General features: G+C 46.1%; 1 protein-coding gene across 5 annotated transcripts in view; it reads left to right on the plus strand.

The window, feature by feature from the left end:
• Positions 1–16608, plus strand: part of SLC25A25 (solute carrier family 25 (mitochondrial carrier; phosphate carrier), member 25) — a 39323-nt gene extending 22715 nt beyond the window's left edge. Inside the window, exons 1-11 of one of the 5 annotated variants that reach the window (XM_006834809.1) lie at positions 1871–2492; positions 10847–10973; positions 11063–11150; positions 11845–11880; positions 12128–12239; positions 13380–13538; positions 14743–14895; positions 15210–15317; positions 15412–15579; positions 16035–16185; positions 16305–16489. In XM_006834809.1, the coding sequence (XP_006834872.1) occupies positions 2274–2492; positions 10847–10973; positions 11063–11150; positions 11845–11880; positions 12128–12239; positions 13380–13538; positions 14743–14895; positions 15210–15317; positions 15412–15579; positions 16035–16185; positions 16305–16489 (1506 nt within the window). In that variant the 5' untranslated portion in view covers positions 1871–2273. Of the gene's footprint in view, positions 1–1870; positions 2493–8263; positions 8527–10846; positions 10974–11062; positions 11151–11844; positions 11881–12127; positions 12240–13379; positions 13539–14742; positions 14896–15209; positions 15318–15411; positions 15580–16034; positions 16186–16304 lie in introns of those variants that run through there. The other 4 variants (XM_006834808.1, XM_006834811.1, XM_006834812.1 and 1 more) reach the window with 4 other exon arrangements.
• Positions 16609–21975: the final 5367 nt, after the last annotated feature.

Below are 21975 nucleotides of genomic sequence, written 5' to 3' on the forward strand. Positions count from 1 at the left end.
AAGTACCATGGACTGTCAAAAGAACAAACAGATCTGTGTTGGAAGAAGTGCAGCCAGAGGGCTCCTTGGAGTCCAAGATGGACAATCTTCGTCTCTCATACTTCGGACATGTGGTAGGGTGGAGGGTCAGAGAAAAAGAGGAAGACCCCCAGCGAGATGGATTGGCAACATGGAAGCATCAATGGGCTCAAGCATGGCAATGATAGTGATGTTGGCCTAGGATTGGGCAGTGTTTCATTCTGCTGTGCATAAAGTCACTATGAGTAGGTACCGACTCGATGGCACCTAACAACAACAACAACCTCCATGCGTATAGATCAGGTTCGTCAAATTGTAGCATTTACCCTTGTTTCCTTTATCAAAAAATTTTTTAAAATTTTTTTGGTAATCTTCTAGTCGAGTTCTGATTATCAAGCCATCGAGGATAGGTCAAATAGGTACTCTCTGCAAGTTTGGATGTTCTTGTGCATCTCCCTTTACTTCATATCAGCTAGATGCTTCACTCTCAGCTCTAGCCCTCTGTGGCTATGTCCTTGTCCATGGGCTCAAGTGTCCCCAGGCCTCACCTCACCAGCCTTTGCTCTTCTCTTTCTCATCTCCAGGTCAATGGGAGTCAATGTACTGTGGTTGAACTCAGCCCATTTCTTCATTGCTGCCTGCTTTATATATTTTGAAGCTCTGTAATTAGGAGCAAAAAACATTTAGGATTATATGGCCTCTTGATTAATTGACCCTTTTATTCCTGCAGCAAACCCTCTCTTCAGTTTTGGTATGCCCTTGTAGAGATAATCTTCCTGTAGACATGCTTGGAATCTTCTGTACTTTTTTCGTTTGTTATTTTGAAGTTATTCAGTAACCTTGTATAATAGCTAAATAGTGTTCCATTGCTCATAGGGTTCTGTTGTACGAGTGTGCCACAATTTATATACCCCTTCTTTTAAAGAACTGCAGGTTATTTCTAAACTTGTGTTATAAATAAGGCTTCAGAGAATATCTTTATATTACACCTATGTGATTTCCCATATGTGCAAATATCTGCAGGACAAATTCCTAAACATGAAATTGCTGTGTCAAAGGATATGTGTTTTGAAATTTTGCTCCCTGGAGAGGATGAACTGTTTTATACTTTTCAGCTATCTGTGAGAGAGTATAGTTTCCCTGTGCCCTCCCAATATGTTTATTATTCAACTTTTTTCATGCTTGTGTTTTTGAAATAATGTTTATGAACATTATCAAAAGGTCATTTTTGTGGGAGATGTGTGTTCTGACCATTGGTCACTGTGACTGTCTGCTAGTGAATTAAACAGATGACCAAAGATTAATTTTCTTTGTATTCACAATTGTTTTACTCACTAAATCTATAAAGACCTAACCACAGCTTGGGTCTAGGTAATAAAGATGGAAAGGACTTGGGCCTTTCGTAGAAGAAGCTTACATTCTAAAGCTCACTATATAGATACAGGAAAAGCAGGAGCTATGTATGATGTAGCCAGCATGGTTGGAGAAAATTGGATAATGGCACAAGGAAAGAGGTGTTGGTAGATGTCTTCCGAATGTTGCCAAAGACTCATGATTTTATTATCCTTGGTGGTGAATGAAAGCCAGAAGCTGCCCAGGTGGGGAGTAAGAAGTCTGGTCTCCCAGCAGAGGAGCCAGCCCCAGGGTGGCTTCCTGGAGTCTGCACCTCCCTGCAGAATCCCCAACTGCCTGCAGGAAACCATCGGGCTGTGTACGCCTGTGATTGGAGGGATGCTGCCGGTTGGAATAATGAACACAGTAATGTCGGCAGAGATGATTGGCCAGGCCCTGCTGCAGTGAGAATGCAGCTTGGATGCTTGGGTCCTCCGCCTGGCTAATGATCATCAGTTGAGCGAGGACAGCTGAATAATTGGGAGCTGGAAGTTGCTGCTGCTTCAGAGACATCTGTTTGGCTATTACTTCTCCCTACCTCCTCCTCCCCTTTTTAAAAAAGCCAAACATTTGCTCATCATCCACCTGCAGAAAGTGGGTTTTACTGAAGAAGTTGCAGCTGCTCTCTTCTTGTTGCCAGCTACCCAGCAAGGCTCCTGAGGGAGCTGCTTCTCGACCAGGCACGACTGTGGTGCTAGCAAATTTGAAAGAGCAGGCAACAACCTTCGCGTGCAGAGTTTCTAGCCTTAGAACACTCCAGGCTAGACATCCAAACAGCTGGGCAGCCTGAGACCATTGGTATTGTGGTCACATCCCTCCTCCAAGTGAACAGTCACCACCGGCGGCATTTGGAGGGAGCCGTGATGCTGCAGATGCTGTGGCATTTTCTGTCTAGCTTCTTCCCTAGGGCTGGGTGCCAAGGCTCCAGAGAGGGGACAGATAATGAAGTCAGAGGCACCCCAGCACCTGCTCAAGGAGACCAGGTGTCAAGCTTTTTGGGGAAACAAAACGGAAGGGCTGAAGCCACGGACAAGAGTCCCACCATTTTACTGGTGGTCGGACCTGCTGAGCAGTTTCCTAAGGTAATGGCGCCCTCAAGAGGACTTTCTAGTTTAGGGGCTGGTTTGGGATCGGTTTTCCTGGAAAAACCGGGGTATGGGGAAGAAGGGAGGACTTTTCAATAAATCACTTTAGAATTGGGGGTAGGAGAGACGCACAACCTCTTTCTGTGATCTCTATAAAGCTTTGTTATCCTGTTTTATGACCACCCCAGTGTAGCCAGTGAGGAAAGGAAGGTTGTATTCAATAAATTTACCTTAGAATTTGTCAATGTGGCCTCAGGAATCCATTTGAAAGTACAGGACTAACTTTAAACTGTAGGGAAGGCCAAGCCATTGTTCAGTGCTGTCGCGTCGATTCTGACTCATAGTGACCCTGTATAGGGTTTCCAAGGAGTAGCTGGTGGGTTTAAACTGCCGACCTTGTGGTTTGCAATCCAGTGCTGATCCTACAGTGCCATACCAGGAGTCCTAAAATGGCAATGGAGTTGCCTTAAAAGTTGAAGCTAGTTGCCTAGAGCTGATTGGAGTGCGGGTGGAGGTGGAGGGAGCGTCTGTCTGTGAGTCCTGAAGGTCAGACTCCCCTTGCTGGGCCCTGCAGAAGACCTGGGAAGAAGACAAGGGAGGGATGGAGTTAGAAGAATATGGAGGCTGGTGCCCCTCCCAGAATGACCATAACCTGTGCTGAGCTCCAGGGCTTCTGTCCATCCCTTCGTGTGGGCTTTCCCATCTAATCCTCACTAGAGCCAAGGTAAGTCTAGTACTCCCATTTCCTAGATAAGGGAACTGGGGTTCAGAGAGGTTAAACAGTTTGCCCAGGTTAAAGCATTTAAGGAGCGATAGAGCTGAGATTTGACTACAAATATGTCTAGCACTTTGCCTTGTACTGCCTTACTTGCCCTTAAGAAAGCAATTTTGACGGTGACTCGTTGCGTTCTGGGGTCGGAAGTGAGATTGGCTGAGCTACAGCAGGAGTGACCTTGTCTGCCACTTGAGCTTTGACGATTATGAATCTTTTCTCCCATCTCAGGATGAAAATCAACTGGCAAGGAAAAGAGATCCTGCCTTGTGTCTGTAACATAGTTGTTGTTGTTGTTAAGTGCCGTCGAGTTGGTTCCGACCCATAGCGACATAGTAGATACTAAAAAATGTCTGTGGAACTGAACTGTTACATTTAAAAAATAAAATTTCCTGTTTCCGTTCCTAATAGGGAGGGACTTTGGTGCTTCAACTTTGGTAGCGGGTATTAAGGAGACACCTTGGTTTGTGATGTCTCCTTCTGGTTGTCAGGGGTCTTACAGAGCCCACCTGAGGCCTGAGGTGTGCGTTCTTACTGTGTTAATAGAGAGTGAGAGAGTGTCAACCTTTTATTGCTTTAGACAGGGTCCAAATTAGAAAGATACAAGAAATGGTGGTCAAACCTTATCTATAGATCTGCTTGCCTTATGCCCTCAACTGACTGGCTGTCTAAAATCAGCTACTTTTTGAGTTTAATAATTAACTGTCCCATTTCTCAGATCCAGCTCCCAGGGGTTGCTCCACATTAGGAGTTTCTGTCCTGAACAGTTAAGTTCCTGGACTGCAGAATCAAGAAGCTGTTGGAGGGTAGACAGGGGACTGAACCTGAGACCCACAGGTTCCTTGACTCTGGTCCCCAAAAGGAAGAGGAATCAGCAAGCTTCCAGGGGTGGGGGAATGAGGAGTCCTACTGATTTCAATTTGGATTTTTAATCACCTAAGTATAAGGAGCTCTGGTAGCATAGTGGTTATGAATCGGGCTGCAAGCCGTAAGGTCAGCAGTTCGAAACTACCAGCTGTTCCGCGGGAGAAAGATGAGGCTTTCTGCTCCTGTAAAGATTGACAGCCTCAGAAACCCTGTATAGGGTCGCTATGAGTCGGAACCAACTCCACGGCACATAACAACAACAAGCAAGGCAGGTTAGGGAGCTCTGGTAGTGTAGTGGTTACAGATCAGGCTGCTAACCTCACAGTCAGCAGTTTGAAACTAACAGCTCTTCTGCGAGAGAAAGATGAGGCTTTCATGGTACATAACAACAACAACAAACAAGGCAGGGTGGTTTAAAGCGTGAAAGAAGGCAGTGTGAGCTCTTTACAAGAAGATAAACTAAGATTTGGGTGGTAGGAGAATATATACAGCAAGCATCCTTTTCCAGGACATTCTCTAGGGTGATTGAGGTTTTGATCACTAGGTGACCTGGCCTGGTCTCACCATTTCTCTCCAGAAGAGGTGTTCAGATACCATGGAAACCTCACACAAAAGCTCATTCTGGTTCTCAGGCATCTCAGTTTCCCACAAACACTACTTTGTTTTGCTCCCACTTCCCCTGCTTAAAGATGTCTGCTAGCGAGTCCAGTTCCTGTGAGCTTGATTCTAGGAACTGTTCCAGTCTTTCTCTTTATCTTTGTCTTGCAGTTAATCTGCAGTTGGGAAAGAAAGCCATTACTCCGGAGTAGGAGGTGCCCTCAGCGGCATTCAAGCTTTCAAATCCTGAGGGGCTGTCTTCTCAGAAACTCAGAGAATTTTGTTCATTGTGTATCTAATTGCCAAGTGTAGGCAGGTTTCATTGGAAACCAGCTCCAAAGGGCTGTCATGGCAACCTGATCTTCAAATGACACTCCTGGCCACAACAGCCAATGAAGTTTGGGAGCCTGACAAATGGGTGGGACTTGAACAACCGGATGTTGGCAAGGCTCCTTCACATATTAATATTTCTGGCTGGGTCTGAGTCATTGCAGAGGAGGTGGGGGAATGCTTTATGACCTAATGCTACATACACTCCCAAAGGCACTGTAGCTGCCCTCTTCTTACTCATGCTCTTCTGGCATTTTCAGGAAACACCTGCTTTTTTGGCATGTAACAGAGTGGTAGAACAAGGAAAGCTTATGGTAGTAGCAATAGCAGGTTTGACGGTAAGATGCTCATGAGAGGAACTGCTGGTACTTTCGAGATTAAGTGAAACCACTGCATTCTAGGGGATCTAGAATTACTGTCCTTTCTGAACACTAGCTGTTCTAGTAATAGATCTCAGGAGAAGAACTAAAGTAGATCTGGGTCACAGAATTAGAATAAGGAAAGAGAGAGATGTTGTATCAAGATCTCAGAGAGCAGTCAGCTGGTGTGAAACGTCAGGAGTGGAACATGAGCCCTGCTTTTGTCATCTTCCTTATTGTACTTTTCCCATAAGAGTTCAGACACTGTAACAAGAATAGGTTCTTTGCTGGGTTTTTAGCTAAGGCTCGGGTTGCACCTTTCCCTCATACAGACGTGTGGGCTTCAAAAGGTTCATGGGAAAACGGAATTAAAAGACAATGGAATTTTCCCACAAACTTTTTGAAGTTCATCATTATATGAGGTGTTGATTGCTTAGTGTAATTCTTGGTATCAGGCATTTTGTTGGAATCTAAATATTAAAATCTCCTTGGGGGAATCTAGGTCCTTGGTGCTGATGTAAGTGGATGTTGTAACAAGAGCCCTGCCCTGAATATCATGTGGCTCAGCCCTGCGCTGACAGACTTTGAGCAAATCAAGGTCATCCCTACAAGCCTGTTTGCTCAGCTCAGAGATGAAGAGGATGCTATCCAAAGCCTCTTTGCCCTACTGTGTGCAATTCCAGAGATAGAGAACCCTCACTTTAGAGGAATTCCCATTTTCTGTGTGAAAATGGAGTTCTGAATTATCTGTGGAACTCAGAATGATGGGTGCCTTAAAATAAATGCGCAAACACCGGTTTAGGTTTGTCCAATGGAGACATTCTGTGGGACTTGATCAGAGCAGCAAAACAAAAAGAAATTAGAATCCTTTTTAAAAAACTAGTGTGAGAATTGAATGAAGGTCACATCTTGACGGGTACATGCTGAACCTTTCGGAACGCATTTCCTGACCAACACTGCTGGTCTCTGTAGAGTAATGTACTTTACTCTAATCCAAGAGATCCCAGTCTGCTTTTCTAGAAACCAAACTGCTCTCTTTGGATAGCAGCTTGTCCTTACAATACAGAATGAGTTTGCTTTTAACTTAGTATCATTTTCAGATCTCTTATATTTGTTTTGTAAATATATCATTAAAAACCAAATGGTACAGTTATGTTTACCAAACTTATTTGAAAACTTTATTGGAAAATGAGCATATCCAGTTGAATAACTTAAATTATTCAGTCAATTTTTGCCATTTTGATACTTGCTAACCCCAAATTATAACCATGCATTTGTATCCATCCTGGTATTGAGAAAATGTAGTCTATATTAGGAAGTGGCATGCTGTAAAAGAATAAGAGGCAGATTCCTTTCTCATCTTGGTGATGTGGACTCTTCCTCCACAGCCCGTGTTCTGCACCAATCTCTATGGGGAAGGAATGAAATAGAAAACACAGGGTAGGCTGGAAAACATCCTCTCAAGTCATGACAGAATCTTGAAAATCCCTTCATTGGAACACAGAGGACTGAGATTTTCTCTCACCCTCACTTAAAAGGGATTCTATGGCCCTATCGGCACAGTTCTTGTTAAGTGCCTTTGAGTTGGTTCCGACCCATACCGACCCTGTACAGGGTTTCTGAGGCTGTAAATCTTTACGGGAGCAGAAAAACCTCATCCTTCTCCCGTGGAGCGGCTGGTAGTTTCAAACTGCTGACCTTAAGGTTCGCAGCCCAATTCGTAACCACTACGCTACCAGAGCTCCTTGTCAGTCGGCCCAGTAGAACTTTCTAAAGTGGTGAGATGTTCAGTGACTACACGTGGCCATTGAGCACTTGAAATGTAGCCAGCAACTGAAGATCTAAATTTTTACTTTTGTTTAATTTTAATTAACTGATATATAAATTAGTATTGAACAGGACAGTTCTAGATAAAAAAAGCTATGAGAACACAATGTTCACGTGTTCTGAATGGAAATGGGCTTTGAAGATGAAATCTGTAGATTTTATGTGCTGCCCACATGGGGTTGCTGTGAAAATCGGCTCATAGTTTGGTTCGGGTTTAGCTGTGTGAGGCCCTCACTGACCGACCCAGGTTGGTGTTTCTGAGAAGTCCTTCAGCACAAAGACCTTTAGATGCTACACCATCCTCTTCTCACCCCCATTATGTCAGCTCTTTGGGCCTACAGTCTGTTGAGCCTTGGCGAGTCCTTCAGTGGAAGAGGTTGACTGTGAGGTGTTCAGATAGCAGAGAGGTCTGAGAAGATTGCCAGGAGCTGGGGCCTTCTCTGGAACTGTGCCTGGAAGAGTGTATGTGGCCACGGTCATGAGTCCCAGAGGCAGCAGGACCCTTTGCAGGATGGAGTTCTCTCTCCAGGAGGCTGGGACCTGACTCTTCAGACACTCCCTCAGATTCTTGTCTTCACAGCCAAACCAGACCTGTTTTCAGTGGACATTGATTCTTTCTACAGCCAGTATTTTCTCTGTTAAGAATGATTTACTACGAGGAGAAAACTGTTGTATTTAGTGTGACGCATTTGGGGACCTTGTGTAAAAATTTTATCATCTGTTTGTTAATTTGGAGTGCTTCGTTGGTGACAAGAGGGAGAAGGTTTGTTTGGCTCTAATAATCCAGGCAGGGCAGAGTGCTCAGTTTGTCTCCTAAGAGTTAACAGTAGGAGCAGATGACGTCAATTTTGGTCTTTACTTAGCGCTTGAGCAATCTCCTGCTGCTCTTCTAGGCAGGGGTCTGTCTCCATTGGTGGTTGGCAAGGAACTACAGTAGGTGGAACTTTTTTTTTTCTTTTTCAATTAAGTAAAAGGGCAGGGCTTAAGCAGCCAATGGCAGATGAGTCCCAGCATGTCTTGTTCAAGTTTCCCCGGCACAGGCAGCATTTCCTGCTCTTCACGCTGCCAGAACTTGCTCTCTTGGTGGTAGCCAAGCCAAGCACCCCACTTCCTCACCAGCATGCTCTGCCTATGCCTTTATGTGCCATTCATCGGGGAGGCCCAGACCGAGTTCCAGTACTTCGAGTCCAAGGGACTTCCTGCTGAACTGAAGTCCATTTTCAAACTCAGTGTCTTTATCCCTTCCCAGGAGTTTTCTACCTACCGCCAGTGGAAACAGGTACCTGTACAGGGGACCACATCCAGAAGTCACGGCCGTCTGGTACTGAAACAGTGTTTGCTGAATGAATGGATGAATGGTATTAGGGTTGTTAATGTATGAAATGGCCCCCCCCCTCCAAGAGGAAAGAATGTCAGAAATTTGGATGTTTCTCCTCCCCGGGGCTGTGCGGTGGCGTCTGGCAGAAGCTCGGTATTACAGGAATGACTGGCTTTCATGTGACTGCAAGGGGGTCTGGAATTATAGAGGAGGCACTTGTGGGAAATGGAATTTCTCAAAAGAATCTCCTTGTTGCAGGGTTTTCCTGAGAAGCCAACCCATTGGCTAGGATGGGGTCTGAGTCAGGGAAAGGTCCAGCTGCTGTCAGGCTATTATTGCCCTGAGCCTAGAGGCCAAGGGAAGAACCTTAGAGATGGCCATGCTTTCTTGAGGGCTGGAAAGGGAGCCCTCACATGATCTAGACATGTCTCTTGGACATCTCTTTCTAGCAGGGAAGCGCCAGGGATCCTTATCGTTTTAGAGATGGGGAAACTGATCCATATACAGTCTGGGGGAGGGGGATTACCTGCTGCTATTTTGTTAGAGCTCCGTGCTTTCTCCAGTGCTTATGGTGGCAGTTGAAAATGTGACCTGCACGTCCCAGAAAGGAGACAGAAGATCGAGTGGTTTTTGAGGTAGCAGTAGGAACTTTGAGAGTATTCTGAGATGAGCTGCACTGGGTACATCATTGGGTTGTGTGGACAGATCACCTCAGTGGCAGAGCAGCCAGCAGACAGAGATCAAAGGGCTTCACACATAACTTCACCTCCTCCCCAAATGGAATGCAGATTCTATTTCCAATCCTGCCATAAATCTGGAGTGATGGTTTGTATCACTCTTGGCTGAGAGCACGAGTGTCTACAGGAAGTTACTATAACTCCAGATAGCAGATAAACTATGTACTAACATCTGTCCAGCCTTCCATCCACACCCTGTGCAGTATGCTTTTAAATCATGAGAGGTCACGGGGCATCTGTCCAGGCCTGCTTGCTCTCAGCACTTCTAGTGGCTGAGCTCATTGTGGGTATCAGGGACATAGGAAGACTATGCTCATTTTCCTTAGGAGATTCTCAGTTCTAGTTTTGGCATGATTCAGGCTGTTGGCTGGGTTGAATTAACCCACTGGTGACCTTGAGGATGGCAGCAGGAGGTCTAGAGAAGCAATTCAGTTCTGACAGGCTCCATCACTAGCTTGGATAAATTTCTTAACCTCTACGCTTGTAAAGCAGGGGAAGTGACAGCACCTCCCAGAAATATTGGAGAGGCTTCATCGGTTTCTGAAAACAATTGGATATCCCATGATATGTGGTACTCACTGCCATCTACTCAATCCCAACTCATCACAACCCTACATAGGATTTCTGAGACTCAGTCTTTACGGGAGCAGATAGACTCATGTTTCTCCTTGGGGTTGCTGGTGGGTTTGTACTGCCAACCTTGCTATTAACAGCCCAATTCTCGACCCATTGCGCTACCAGGGCTCCTTGTGGTACATGGTAAGTGCATGGTAAATGGATACTCTTTTGTAGAGAAATTCCAGTTGCTAAGCATCCAAAATGGGTTGCAACTGCTGAACAAAGAGGCCAAAGATCAGGCCCTCTTAAAGGTCACTAACTAAACTAAGTGCTGGGTTGAGAGAGAACTGACGTTGTTTATATCACCCGCTTCCCTGAGGTTCAGGACTGGCAGTGCCATCATTTGGCCAAGAGCAGTGCCCCGGCCCCCAGAGTTCTCCCTGGCAGTGTTTCTGCCAAGCAGGCATTGGCAAGAGCCAGCTTTGCCCTATACCTTCATCCTGGACACTAGATTTTCCATGAATCAATGCCACATTTTAGGGATTTTAAAAAAAAAGTCAAGTCAACTGTAGAGTTCCTGTTAGAATCTGGTGTTCCATGGTCTTCCCACATTTGGGCTTGTCAGCTAGGGACAGCTCTGCAGAGGGACTAAGCAAATGACCCTGCCTGGCTGAGCAAGCTGGTCTCAAGACACTTGTCCTGAGAAGGTGCCAATACCTCCAGAGTTGGCCTTTGTCTGAGGTCTTCTCCCTGGAGCTCCCCCTTTTCTCTTTGTATGTGAGGGAAGCTAGGTGTGCGCTCGCTTGAGTTCTGGCCAGCACTTGGAGGTGTGAGTGGTGGCTCTGAAATGGGTTTGGAGCAAGGGAAGCATCTTGTGTTATTGGGGCCTCCTCTGCTCATGGATTAGCACAGAATGTTGTCCTATAAGGGACAAGGAGAGACTGATGCATGATCTCATGGATGAACCCTTGATTTTTGTTTTATAGAAAATTGTACAAGCGGGAGACAAGGACCTCGATGGGCAGCTAGACTTTGAAGAGTTTGTACATTATCTCCAAGATCATGAGAAGAAACTGAGGCTGGTGTTTAAGAGTTTAGACAAAAAGAACGATGGTAAGCATTGCCTTCCAGAGTTGCCAGCTGACCTGGCCTTGGGACTGTTGGTGGGACCGGCTCTTCAGCCACTGCCTTTGTTGTTACAGGACGCATCGACGCTCAGGAGATCATGCAGTCCCTGCGGGACCTGGGCGTCAAGATATCTGAGCAACAGGCAGAGAAAATTCTCAAGAGGTAAATGTTTAGCCTCTATCTGGTATAACAAAAGTGTAACTAAAGGAGGAATCCTGGACTAACTCTTGGTGCCATTTGTTGTATCAGCCTCATTTCTCTGAACTTTGCCTGCTTATGGTTTGCAAGGAGGAATAAGTAACCCCTCCCCTGACCTAGAGGTGGGCTCTCATTTGAAGACTCACCAGTCCCCTGGCATGCTGTGCCCATCCCCTTTCCCCAGTGGTGCATGAAGAGATGAGGCTAGTTGGGAGGATTTCAAGTAGGTGAAAGGGGAGACCCAGGGTCTCTGCTTGCGACACTCATTTTAAGGTGGATTTCGTTCTTGAAGCTGGTGACTGTTTGACTGATATAATCCAGCGTGTTTCCCTGCATTACCTGGTGAGCTGGGTCCCGTGGGATAGTAGAGTTGTTGCTGTACCTGGGAATTGTATGGAATAGATCTAAGAGGAACTGTCCCTCCTAGATAAGCCTTTCCCAAATTCTGAGCCCCGTTGCTGGCTAGTGCCCCTTGCTGGTACTAGGGCCTGTAGCCTCTTGTACAACTTCCTGGGGTCAGGTCACTGTGGCGGGAGCATGTCCTTGTGCCATGCTGTCTCAGTATCTTTGGGTGTGTGCCTGCTTCACTAACATGTGCTCTGAGCATTTATTTGTATTTTTCCTCTCTCCTGTGCATCCTCCTTTGTCTGTCTGTCAGAATACGAACGGGCCATTTCTGGGGCCCTGTCACCTAGTAAGTATTCGTGTCACCCAAGTGACTGCCTTCTTCCTGACCAGATCGGGGTTCCTGTGGGTCATCGTATTACCATTTTTGTACAAAGTGGGGTGTGGTGCCATCTGGCCTTCTCTCATCGGGGGTAGCCGGGGCACTGCTTCCTCGGCTTGCCTTCAGGTGGGACGTGTAGCTGACAGATAGGGGTGTTAGCTGACGGCACCCTGGCATGTTTACATGGGTGACTGACTGTGTATTTGTCTTGCAGCATGGATAAGAACGGCACGATGACCATCGACTGGAACGAGTGGAGAGACTACCACCTCCTGCACCCTGTTGAGAACATCCCCGAGATCATCCTGTATTGGAAGCATTCCACGGTGAGGGCCCTGCTGGTGCCGAGGAACGCTTTCTCCATCACATGTCATCCCTCTACACTGGTCCCCACATGCTGGCCAACCTGAACTGCCAGAACATTCCACGCACACAAGCTTCCCTCTGGCCTGAACCCTCTGTTCCCCACATGCTACCTGTCCCCACATGCTACCTGTTCAAGCTCCTGTTCAAATACTTCCCACTCCCCATACTTGTTTTCATAAAGCAGTATGAGCCTTCCTCTTAGGGGGTAGGAGTTGGGTAAAATAAACTAATGATAGATATGTAAAGCTATTAGGCCCCCTCACACACACATTGTCCCACTTTTTGGTGTCACTTATCTTTCTGGCAAAAGAAGGTGTCCCCACAGTGGCACCCATAGTGCACTTTCACCCCATGTCAGCTGTCGTTCCATGTTCCGAACGTAGACCTGTGTGGCACATCAACCTTCCTGCCCACAAACCCCCTGGCACATCCCTCTAACTGGTCCTCACTTCATCCCCCCTGTCTCTCTCATCTACCTTGGAGTGCCAGCTCTGGGTGACTAGGCCAGTGGGCTCATCCTCATCTGTACCCACAGTGCCCTGGCCAGGGTCTCGCCCTAAGAGGACACCTGGCATCTTGGTTGAGTGACATTAAGTGACTCTTCAGGGACAACAGCTGGCCCATGTTGCTGGGGTCAAAGGAGGCCGCCCAGAAGAGCGGGTGTCATGCAGGCACCACAGCCCTGACATATTTGCTTTGGACTTACATAATGTTCTGCCAGCGGGATCTAGTTACACATCAGGTTTCAGAGGCCTTTTCTCCCGACTTGATCTTCAGCTGAAATGCCTCTGTAAGCACTGAAAAGGCTGTCAGATGATTTTATAACAATAGATGTATCTCCCTGCTGTCCTCAGATTCTATACCTGAGCCTCTTGAAGGCCAAAACAGGGATAAGAGCTTAGCCCACCTTTACAAAGTGAAGCGGAAGGCCCTCCCTCAGCTTCCTCCCTGGAGGCCTCGGCCTTCTTACCATCTATTTGGCTTCTTGACAGTAGATAGAATGATGTGGAGCCGGTCAGGCTGCCAGAGTTCTCCTGAAAGTGTCAGTCAGGGGTCTGCTCCTGAGTCAGTGCCTTTACCTATGTGGGTCTTCCTCACAGATCTTTGATGTGGGTGAGAATCTGACGGTCCCCGATGAGTTCACAGTGGAGGAGAGACAGACGGGCATGTGGTGGAGACACCTTGTGGCAGGAGGCGGGGCGGGGGCCGTATCCAGAAGCTGCACAGCTCCCCTGGACAGACTGAAGGTGCTCATGCAGGTAGGTCAGGAAATGCACCCCAGACCATCATGGGCTTGGTTGGTGGGTTTTCCCCTCCCTTGGCTGTGGGCCCACGCTTTTCTAATCTAATAAATGGGAATTATTGCTTGGACAAGGATAACACAGGTTCGTGTGGCCTTTTGTACATACTGATCTAATTTTGTCTGTGGCACTTAAGCCAGGCATCAGGTTACAGAGATTAGAACAGGTGAGTCCAGTGGAACTGGGGTATGGCAGGAACCTCTTTCCTTAAGCCCATTCTTGTAGGACTTCACAGTGGGGATGGGTGTAAGTAGGTCCTCACCTGACCCAGATGCCAGTTAGAAACAGCCCCGTTACCTTGACTGAGCACTGGACTCCACATCCACAGAACAGAGATAAGCCAGGCTGACGTTGGGCCAGATTGCAAAATCAACCTACGTAAGAAAGCTCTGTTGGACTTTGGTGTCTGTCTGAACAGTAGCCAGTCACTCCCTCACCCCTTGGCACTTTGTGTGCCAGGAGCTTTCTTGGGAAAGGCGTTTTTCCCTCCCGCTTAATCATCCTGGGCCTCCCTTGGTCTGAAGTTTTGTTGATAGCTCTGTGTGAGCTCCTCATGTTATATTGAAACAAGGGAGGCAAACTTGGGAATTTGTACCCCAGGGCTCACTTCACAGCTGTGTGACCTTAGACAAGTCACTTCACCACCAAGACTTCTGTTCCTGAGATGAAATTAAGGGACTTAAAAAAATTACCTAACTGGTTTGATTCTTTTAAAACAGAATTCCTAGGAATATTGTAGGGAGTAAAAGCAGTCCTCGGGTGAGATGTAGCAATGCCTGAGACTTGCTTAAAAGTAACCCAGCATGGATGGGGCAACAGGGTATTTAGAGTAGCCATGGTTTAGTAATCCTCACAGGATCATTATAGAATTCTCTCTACATTTGAACATACTTTTCCATAATAAAAAACTCAATTGATTTTCTTTTAAATGTGGTCCTTGAGGAGGTGTTTGGCACAGCGTCTGCACACCGTGTGGTGTGTGGTAAACATAAGCCCCAGTCAGTCATGTTTGAGTCTCACTGTCTGGGTCCATCCTCAGAATACCAGAAGACAGAGCCTTCCCAGACGGTTATCTGGAGTAAGAAGAACCATTCTGCCAGACCATGGCAGCGATGAACCCCGTTATCGCTGACAGCTTTGCTTCCTCCTACCCCCAACCCAGGTCCATGCCTCCCGCAGTAACAACATGTGTATTGTTGGTGGATTCACCCAGATGATTCGAGAAGGAGGGGCCAAATCACTCTGGCGGGGCAATGGCATCAATGTCCTCAAAATTGCCCCTGAGTCAGCCATCAAATTCATGGCATATGAGCAGGTGAGCACGAGGCTCCCCACAAGAATCCCCATTGTCTACTGCTTACTGAGCATCCCCCAGGGCAAGGTCCCCACCCTAGGGATTTTCCCAGAAACTGGGAGCGAGTTGCTATAACCAGGAGACTCGGGAAATGGGAGATCTGGTTCTGACCCCACTCTGCCACCAGCTCCTTCTATTTGGGGGCAGTATAAAATGCGTCAGAGACACCAGGTCACAGATAAGGTCCTTTCCAGCTTTCCACCTGAGTCAGAAAGGCCACGTGGGGACAGGGGCTCTGGTCCCCTGGTACATCTGTGTGCTTGTTTCCTTTCTAGATCAAGCGTCTTGTCAGTGGTGACCAGGAGACTCTGAGGATTCACGAGAGGCTGGTGGCAGGGTCCTTGGCAGGTGCCATCGCCCAAAGCAGCATCTATCCCATGGAGGTGAGGGGTCACTAGGGTCAAGATTGTGCCCGTGAGAGCAGGGACTGGGGGTGAGGAGTGGGCCGTGCTTAGTCCTCCCCATCTGGTTCTGCAGGTTCTGAAGACCCGGATGGCCCTGAGGAAGACAGGCCAGTACTCAGGCATGCTGGACTGTGCCAGGAAGATCCTGGCCAAGGAGGGGATGGCTGCCTTCTACAAAGGCTACGTTCCCAACATGCTGGGGATCATCCCCTATGCCGGGATTGATCTAGCTGTCTATGAGGTGAGGCCCTAGACAAGCTGAAGAGCTTAAGAACCCACTCCCACCCAAGCCTCTTCCATTCGTTGTCTCCAAACAGTCTTGCCTCCCCTCAGCGTAGATACTGAGGTGGATTGACTACATAGCACCACCAATCTGGGGCCTCCTTACAAACTCTTGTTTACTGCATGACTCTGGCAGGAGACCTCCTGTCACACCGCCTGCCCAAGGTCCCTCAGGAGCAGATCTCCAAAACACAATGACCCCTGAGCAAGCTCTATACCACAGAGCTCGAACTCACTATGTGTATGTGTGTGTGTTTCTCTCATGTGCGCGCATGGGGGAGGGCCAGTACTCCCTCTTCCTTATCCTCACTCCCCACTGACAAAAGACAAAATGCAGACAGTAAGGTCCCCGGTTCACAGGAAGCTGCCCTCCAGCCAGCCACTGCCTTACGCTATCTTTCTCCCTCCTTCCAGACGCTCAAGAATGCCTGGCTGCAGCGCTATGCTGTAAACAGTGCGGACCCCGGTGTGTTTGTGCTCTTGGCCTGTGGCACCATGTCCAGCACCTGTGGACAGCTGGCCAGTTACCCACTGGCTCTGGTCAGGACCCGGATGCAGGCACAAGGTAAGACTGGTCCTGGGCCTATACCTAGGGGCCCATCCCACCAGGAGGCAAGCTGGGACCTAGGGAGTTGCGTTGCTGAGGAAAGATATTTGATGGGTGGCTGGCCCCTCTCATTGCAGCTTCCATTGAGGGTGCCCCAGAAGTGACCATGAGCAGCCTCTTCAAACAGATTCTGAGGACTGAGGGGGCCTTTGGCCTGTACCGAGGGCTGGCCCCCAACTTCATGAAGGTGATCCCTGCTGTGAGCATCAGCTACGTGGTGTATGAGAACCTGAAGATCACACTGGGGGTACAGTCACGGTGACGGGACAGAAGGCAGCCCTCCCGGCAGACTCACTGACCCTGGACTTGTGGCCTCAGGACATGGAGCCATCTCATTCTGTGAATGTGCCAACACTAAGCTGACTGAAGCCAAGCTGTGAAGCCCGGGGATGTGTCCACAAGGGAGGGGGAGTTGGCATGCCCGCTGGGTTTGTCCTGCTGACCCCGGCTGACCCTCATTTTGATTTCCGAGGAGACCTGTGGGTATTCCTTGGTGTCTAGGGGTCAGGTCAGCAGGATCCAGGCTCTTGTGCATAGGGACAGGGACATTCCTTTAGTGCCTGCCACATAGCAGAGCTTGGAAACCAGCTTAGTCCTTCCATGTTGCCCTAGCAGCCAGACCATCACAGCCCAGGCCCTTTGCCCTCTGGCCTGCTGAGCGTGTTCCCCATGCCCACTCTGCTTCCTCTCTGCTGTCTAATACAGTAAGAGGAGAGCGACTCACCCACACTCCTTACCTCTCCTTGTCTCCCTCCCACAATCCTGTGGTGAAATGTCACAATTACTTCCCAGACCTACAGTGTCCATGCTGAGCTGGTGGTGCAGGCAAAGGGGAATGTAGCTTTTATGCTCTCCCTCCTCTGAACTTGGAGCAGATGGGCCCTGGGTGTCATGTGCATGCACATGGCGTCCCGGAAGGCTCATGCCATGGGCAGGAGTCCAGAGGCTTTGCTCTCTGCCTAGGGTCTCATGGTGGGCGCTCTGAGCTGGCTCTAGCCTCTGTCAGGACTGGCTCCAGTTCTGCACCAAATGTGCTGTCCCAGCTCAGTGGCATGAGGGCGACGGGGCATCGTTTCAGGGCAAGTCATGTCTTTGTCCCAAGTGAGAGAAGAAAAAGGTGTTAAAGGCCTTAATTGTATATTGTTGGGAAAAGGGTTTTTGTTCAGAAAGACAAGCTGGACAAATGTGTACATTTTTTGCTTCCAGAGAGAAGACAGAGGGAGTAGACTATTCTGACTGCATTAAGTCTGTTTCTGAAGCCCCAAGGGATTTATGTCCAATCCCAACTAGGGCAAAGTGGGACCAGCCTCACATTCCACTGATGCAACATATCACACTGCTTGGAGCCTATTTATTTTGTATTTATTTGAACAGAGTTATGTCTTAACTATTTTTATAGATGTGTTTAATTAATAGCTTGTCATTTTCAAGTTTTTTGTATTCATATTTATGTTCATGGTTGATTTATACCTTCTCGACACCGCATGGTGGAGGTAGGGAGAGAAAAGGACAGAAGGAACCATGGGAGCTACCTAGCCCATACTACCCACGGTTTTGTCATGTCTGTCCAAAGAAATTCTTGGAACTGGAGGCAGAGAAGGAAGGAGAGAAGGGTGGGGCAGGTAGCTTGTCTTTGGCAGTCGGGGCTGGGCCTGCACTACTTGGGAGCTTCCAGTTATGTGTGTGCATCCCATAAGTGAGCCCAGGAAACCTCAGTATCTGAGGGCCTGAAGGCCTGTTGGATTAGGGTTGGGAAGATTGGGAGAAATCCCAGGGACATTGAAGGTGGAAGTCCATATCATTTCCTGGACTGGGAGAATTTTATTATTTCACCCAAACAGCAGTGAGGTATACTTCTCACTGTGGGTTTGCGGTGAATTGGTGGGGTGCTAGAAGAGCGGGTATCTGGCCTTCATCCCCATTGGTAAAGTGGGCTCCTTCCCTCCCAGCCAGCCCTTTGCTGCCCCCACTTGATCATGCTGGTCAACTTGCAACTGAACACAGTTGCACTTCCATTCCACCAGTATGGCCTAATAAGGACATTTTAATAGGATGCAAAGATCAATGCAAAAATTGTTATAAATATATATAGCTATAACTGGAATTTGTCAAAGAGCAAATTAAGAACAAATTGGAAGTTGTCATTTAAAAGAGTCATCTAATAAAATTGTTTCAAAGCGGCTGACGGAACCATGATTTTTATGATTTGGGCCTGGTGGTGTGGGGGCATGTTAGGTGAATCTATTTTTCCCCTCAGCAATCTCAGCAATTATTCCTTCTCAGCTTCTTGGAGGTGCTCCCTTTTTAATGGTGTGTGTACAGGTTAAATTTCTGGATTCTCTTGACAAACTCACCGAGTTGAGTGTGGCAGCAATTCAGCCCTCCTCTGATTGGGCCCGTATTTAGCATAGATAGCTGCACATTCTCTCCTGCTTGAGACACCATCTTCTTGTGGACTCTAGAAAGTGTTCTGTCTTCTTTCTCAGCCTCATAGCTCCTGACTTAAATGTAGAAGGACCCCAAAGGGCCCATCTTTCTGACTTAAATGTAGAAGGACCCCAAAGGGCAGTCTTAGCCCTCTCTTTATACTGCACTGGACAGCTAAGCACAAGGTCAGCAGTTCAAACCACCAGCTACTCCCAAAAACACTATATAGGGTCACTATGAGTCAGACAGCACTTAACAACAGTAATCATAGAGCCATTACTTTAAATATCTCTATTTAGATGACCTTCATTTTGTCCCTGGAACTAACTCCAGATTCATAAATCCAATTCCGAACCCAGTATCTTCACTTGGCTGCCTAATAGGCATCACGTGCCTAAAATGCTTTAAAGTAAACTAATTTTCCTCTCAAGCCTGCTTCTCCCATCATTTTTCTCTTCCCAGTAAACGGCAACTCCTTATTTTCATGATTTGAGCCAAACTTGACTCCTTGGGTCCCTCTTATTCTAGGTCAAATCCATCAGCAAATCCTGTCAGCTCCACCTTCAAAACATATCTGGAGTCGGCTCTTTTCACCCCATTGCCCTTGCTACCTTGCCTAAGTTAATGTCATTTTATACCTGAATTATTGCATAACCTCCTAAACATGTGTCCTTAGCTTCCCCTCATTCTTCACCCAGAGCCTGAGTGTGGATCTTGTTCACTCTTTTGCTTAAGATCCTCCAGTGAATAAGCAGACCACAGAGACTTGGGAAGAGTATTTGCATTGACATAAAATCTGACCAAGGATTTGTATCCAGAATATATTGTGTAATGTGTGTTGTTTTACTATAAAACAACCCAGTTTAAAAATCAATACATATCCCTTCTGCCTTTGGAGGACTCTTTCTTTTCATATATTATACAAGAAGAGTCAGCAACTGCTGCCACATAGCCAAGCTACAATCACATTCTCTAAAACACCAAAACCCAGGCAAGAACCAATACCAAATGCCATATACTAGGGAAACAGACAATGCCTATGAAAGTTACTCTGAGTTAAGCAATAAGAAGATTGAGAAGGGAAGCTCACATCCTGATCACATCTACCTGGAAGCAATCAGAAAGCATAAAAAATACCAAAACACATACTCAGTTAAGTATTAAGACTACACTAAACATGTCCAAGAAGCAAAAGCAGATGACCAAATGTAAAAATCTTCCCTAAAAGCCGAGACTGTAAATTCCAAAAAGGCAAAGTTTCCCCCCGCCCCCCTCCAAAAAAAAGCTAAAGAGGATAGAGAGAAACACTGTTAACTGATGATGTATGGAGGGGATTATAATCAATATAATGAAACAAGTCATATGAATGGTTGAATGTGAAACTGATGATGTGCCCTGTAAACTTTCACTCAATCCACAATAAAAACCTTAAAAAAAGAAAAAAAAAAAGCAGATGACCATATCAGCACATGTCCAGGAACAAGATAAAATGTCTGAGACAAATGACCTAGAGGTAGACCTGGACTCCATTCTGGAAGGAAGGCAGGCCTTGGAAATGCCTGAGAAAGAATTCAGAAAAATGATTATAAAATGTTTCAAAACACTTTACAATGGAGTTGAGAAAAATAAGGAAGAAGTCAGGAAAGTGCTACAGGAACAATCAAATAAGATAGATACAGCATTGGAAACAATTAAAAACCTACAGAAAGTGGTCCAAACGATCAATAACAAAATATCAGAAATAGACAATACACTGAAAGGGCAAAGGAGTAGAATAGAGATGGAAGGCAGAACCAGTGAGCCGGAAAAAAAATCAATATCACTGAGAAGAGCAAACAGAAAAAACGGATAATAAAATCTGAAGAAGGTCTAAGATTCATGTTGGACAACATGAAGAGGAATAACTTAAGAATTATCGGCATTCCAGAACAAGAATCACACAAGTCTGCAGAGGAAATAGTTGAAGACCTGCTGGAAGAAAATTTCTCTAACATCCTGAAAAGTGAAAAGGTAGACATTCAAGAAGCTCAACGAACTTCAGGAAGGATAGACCCCAAAAGAAAAGCACCAAGACATATCATAATCAAGCTCTCCAAAATCAAAGATAAGGAGACACTTCTGAAAGCAGCCAGGGAAAACAGAAGTGTCACATACAAAGGCAAGCAAGTCAGATTAAGCTTGGATCTCTCAGCAGAAACCATGCAAGCAAGAAGGCAATGGGGAGACATATAAAACCCTGAAAGAAAGAATCTTTTATCCAGCAAAGTTATCAAATACAACAGTGTAATCAAAACATTCCAGGATAAACAGAAGCTAAGAGATTTTGCCAAAACCAACCCTGACTACAAAACATCCTAAAGGGAATTCTGTGCACTGAGAACCAACAAGAACAGATAACAACCAGAGATTGACATACATGGCAGCACCTACCAGAATTAAGTCAACAGAAGGAAGAGTCAAGGACAACAAAACTATAAGAACAAACTCAGAGAATCTGGGAGGTCAGTCTATGATCAAAACAAATACAATGTAAAAGAAGGTAAACACATAGGAACAGAGACCCAGATGGTAAGGTCAGGTAGATTACAAGATAAAATAGACTGCACTAAATGGAGAGAAAAGTTAATGGACTATAAGGCAACCTCAAAGAAAATGAACACTTCATAACATACAAAGAAAATGAAAATCCAAGAAGAACATGGAAACACTAAAACTATGAGGAAACTCACAAGAAAGAACACAAAAAGTATGAACTCAACAAAGGAAGACACACAGAACAAAGAAAGCAGCAACACCACAAAAAAACAAACAATCCATACTATTGATAATTACACTGAATGTAAATGGTTTAAATGCACCTGTTAAAGAGACGGAGACTGGCAGAATGGATGAGAAAACAAGATCCTTCAATATGCTGTCTGCAAGAGACACATCTCACACACAGAGACAAAAACAGATTAAAAGTAAAAGGATGGAAAAAAATATACCAAGCTAATTGCAATAAAAAACGAACAGGAGTGGCAGTACTAATCTCTGATAAAATAAACTTTAAGGCAAAAAACGGCATAATAGATAAAGATGAACATTATCTCATGATTAAAGGGACAATTGAACAAGATGAAATAACCATAATAAATTATCTATGCTACCAATGAAAGATCTCCAAAATATATAAAGCAAACACTAATAGATTTAAAGAAAGAAATAGATGAATCTACAATTGCAGGTGATTTTAATACACCACTTTCAAAAATGGATAGAACAACCAGAAAGAAACTTGACAAAGACACAGAAGAACTAAACAACACAATCAGCCAACTG

The sequence above is a fragment of the Chrysochloris asiatica genome, unplaced genomic scaffold (genome assembly GCF_000296735.1).
Source record: "Chrysochloris asiatica unplaced genomic scaffold, ChrAsi1.0 scaffold00014, whole genome shotgun sequence".
Taxonomy (NCBI): Eukaryota; Metazoa; Chordata; class Mammalia; order Afrosoricida; family Chrysochloridae; genus Chrysochloris; species Chrysochloris asiatica.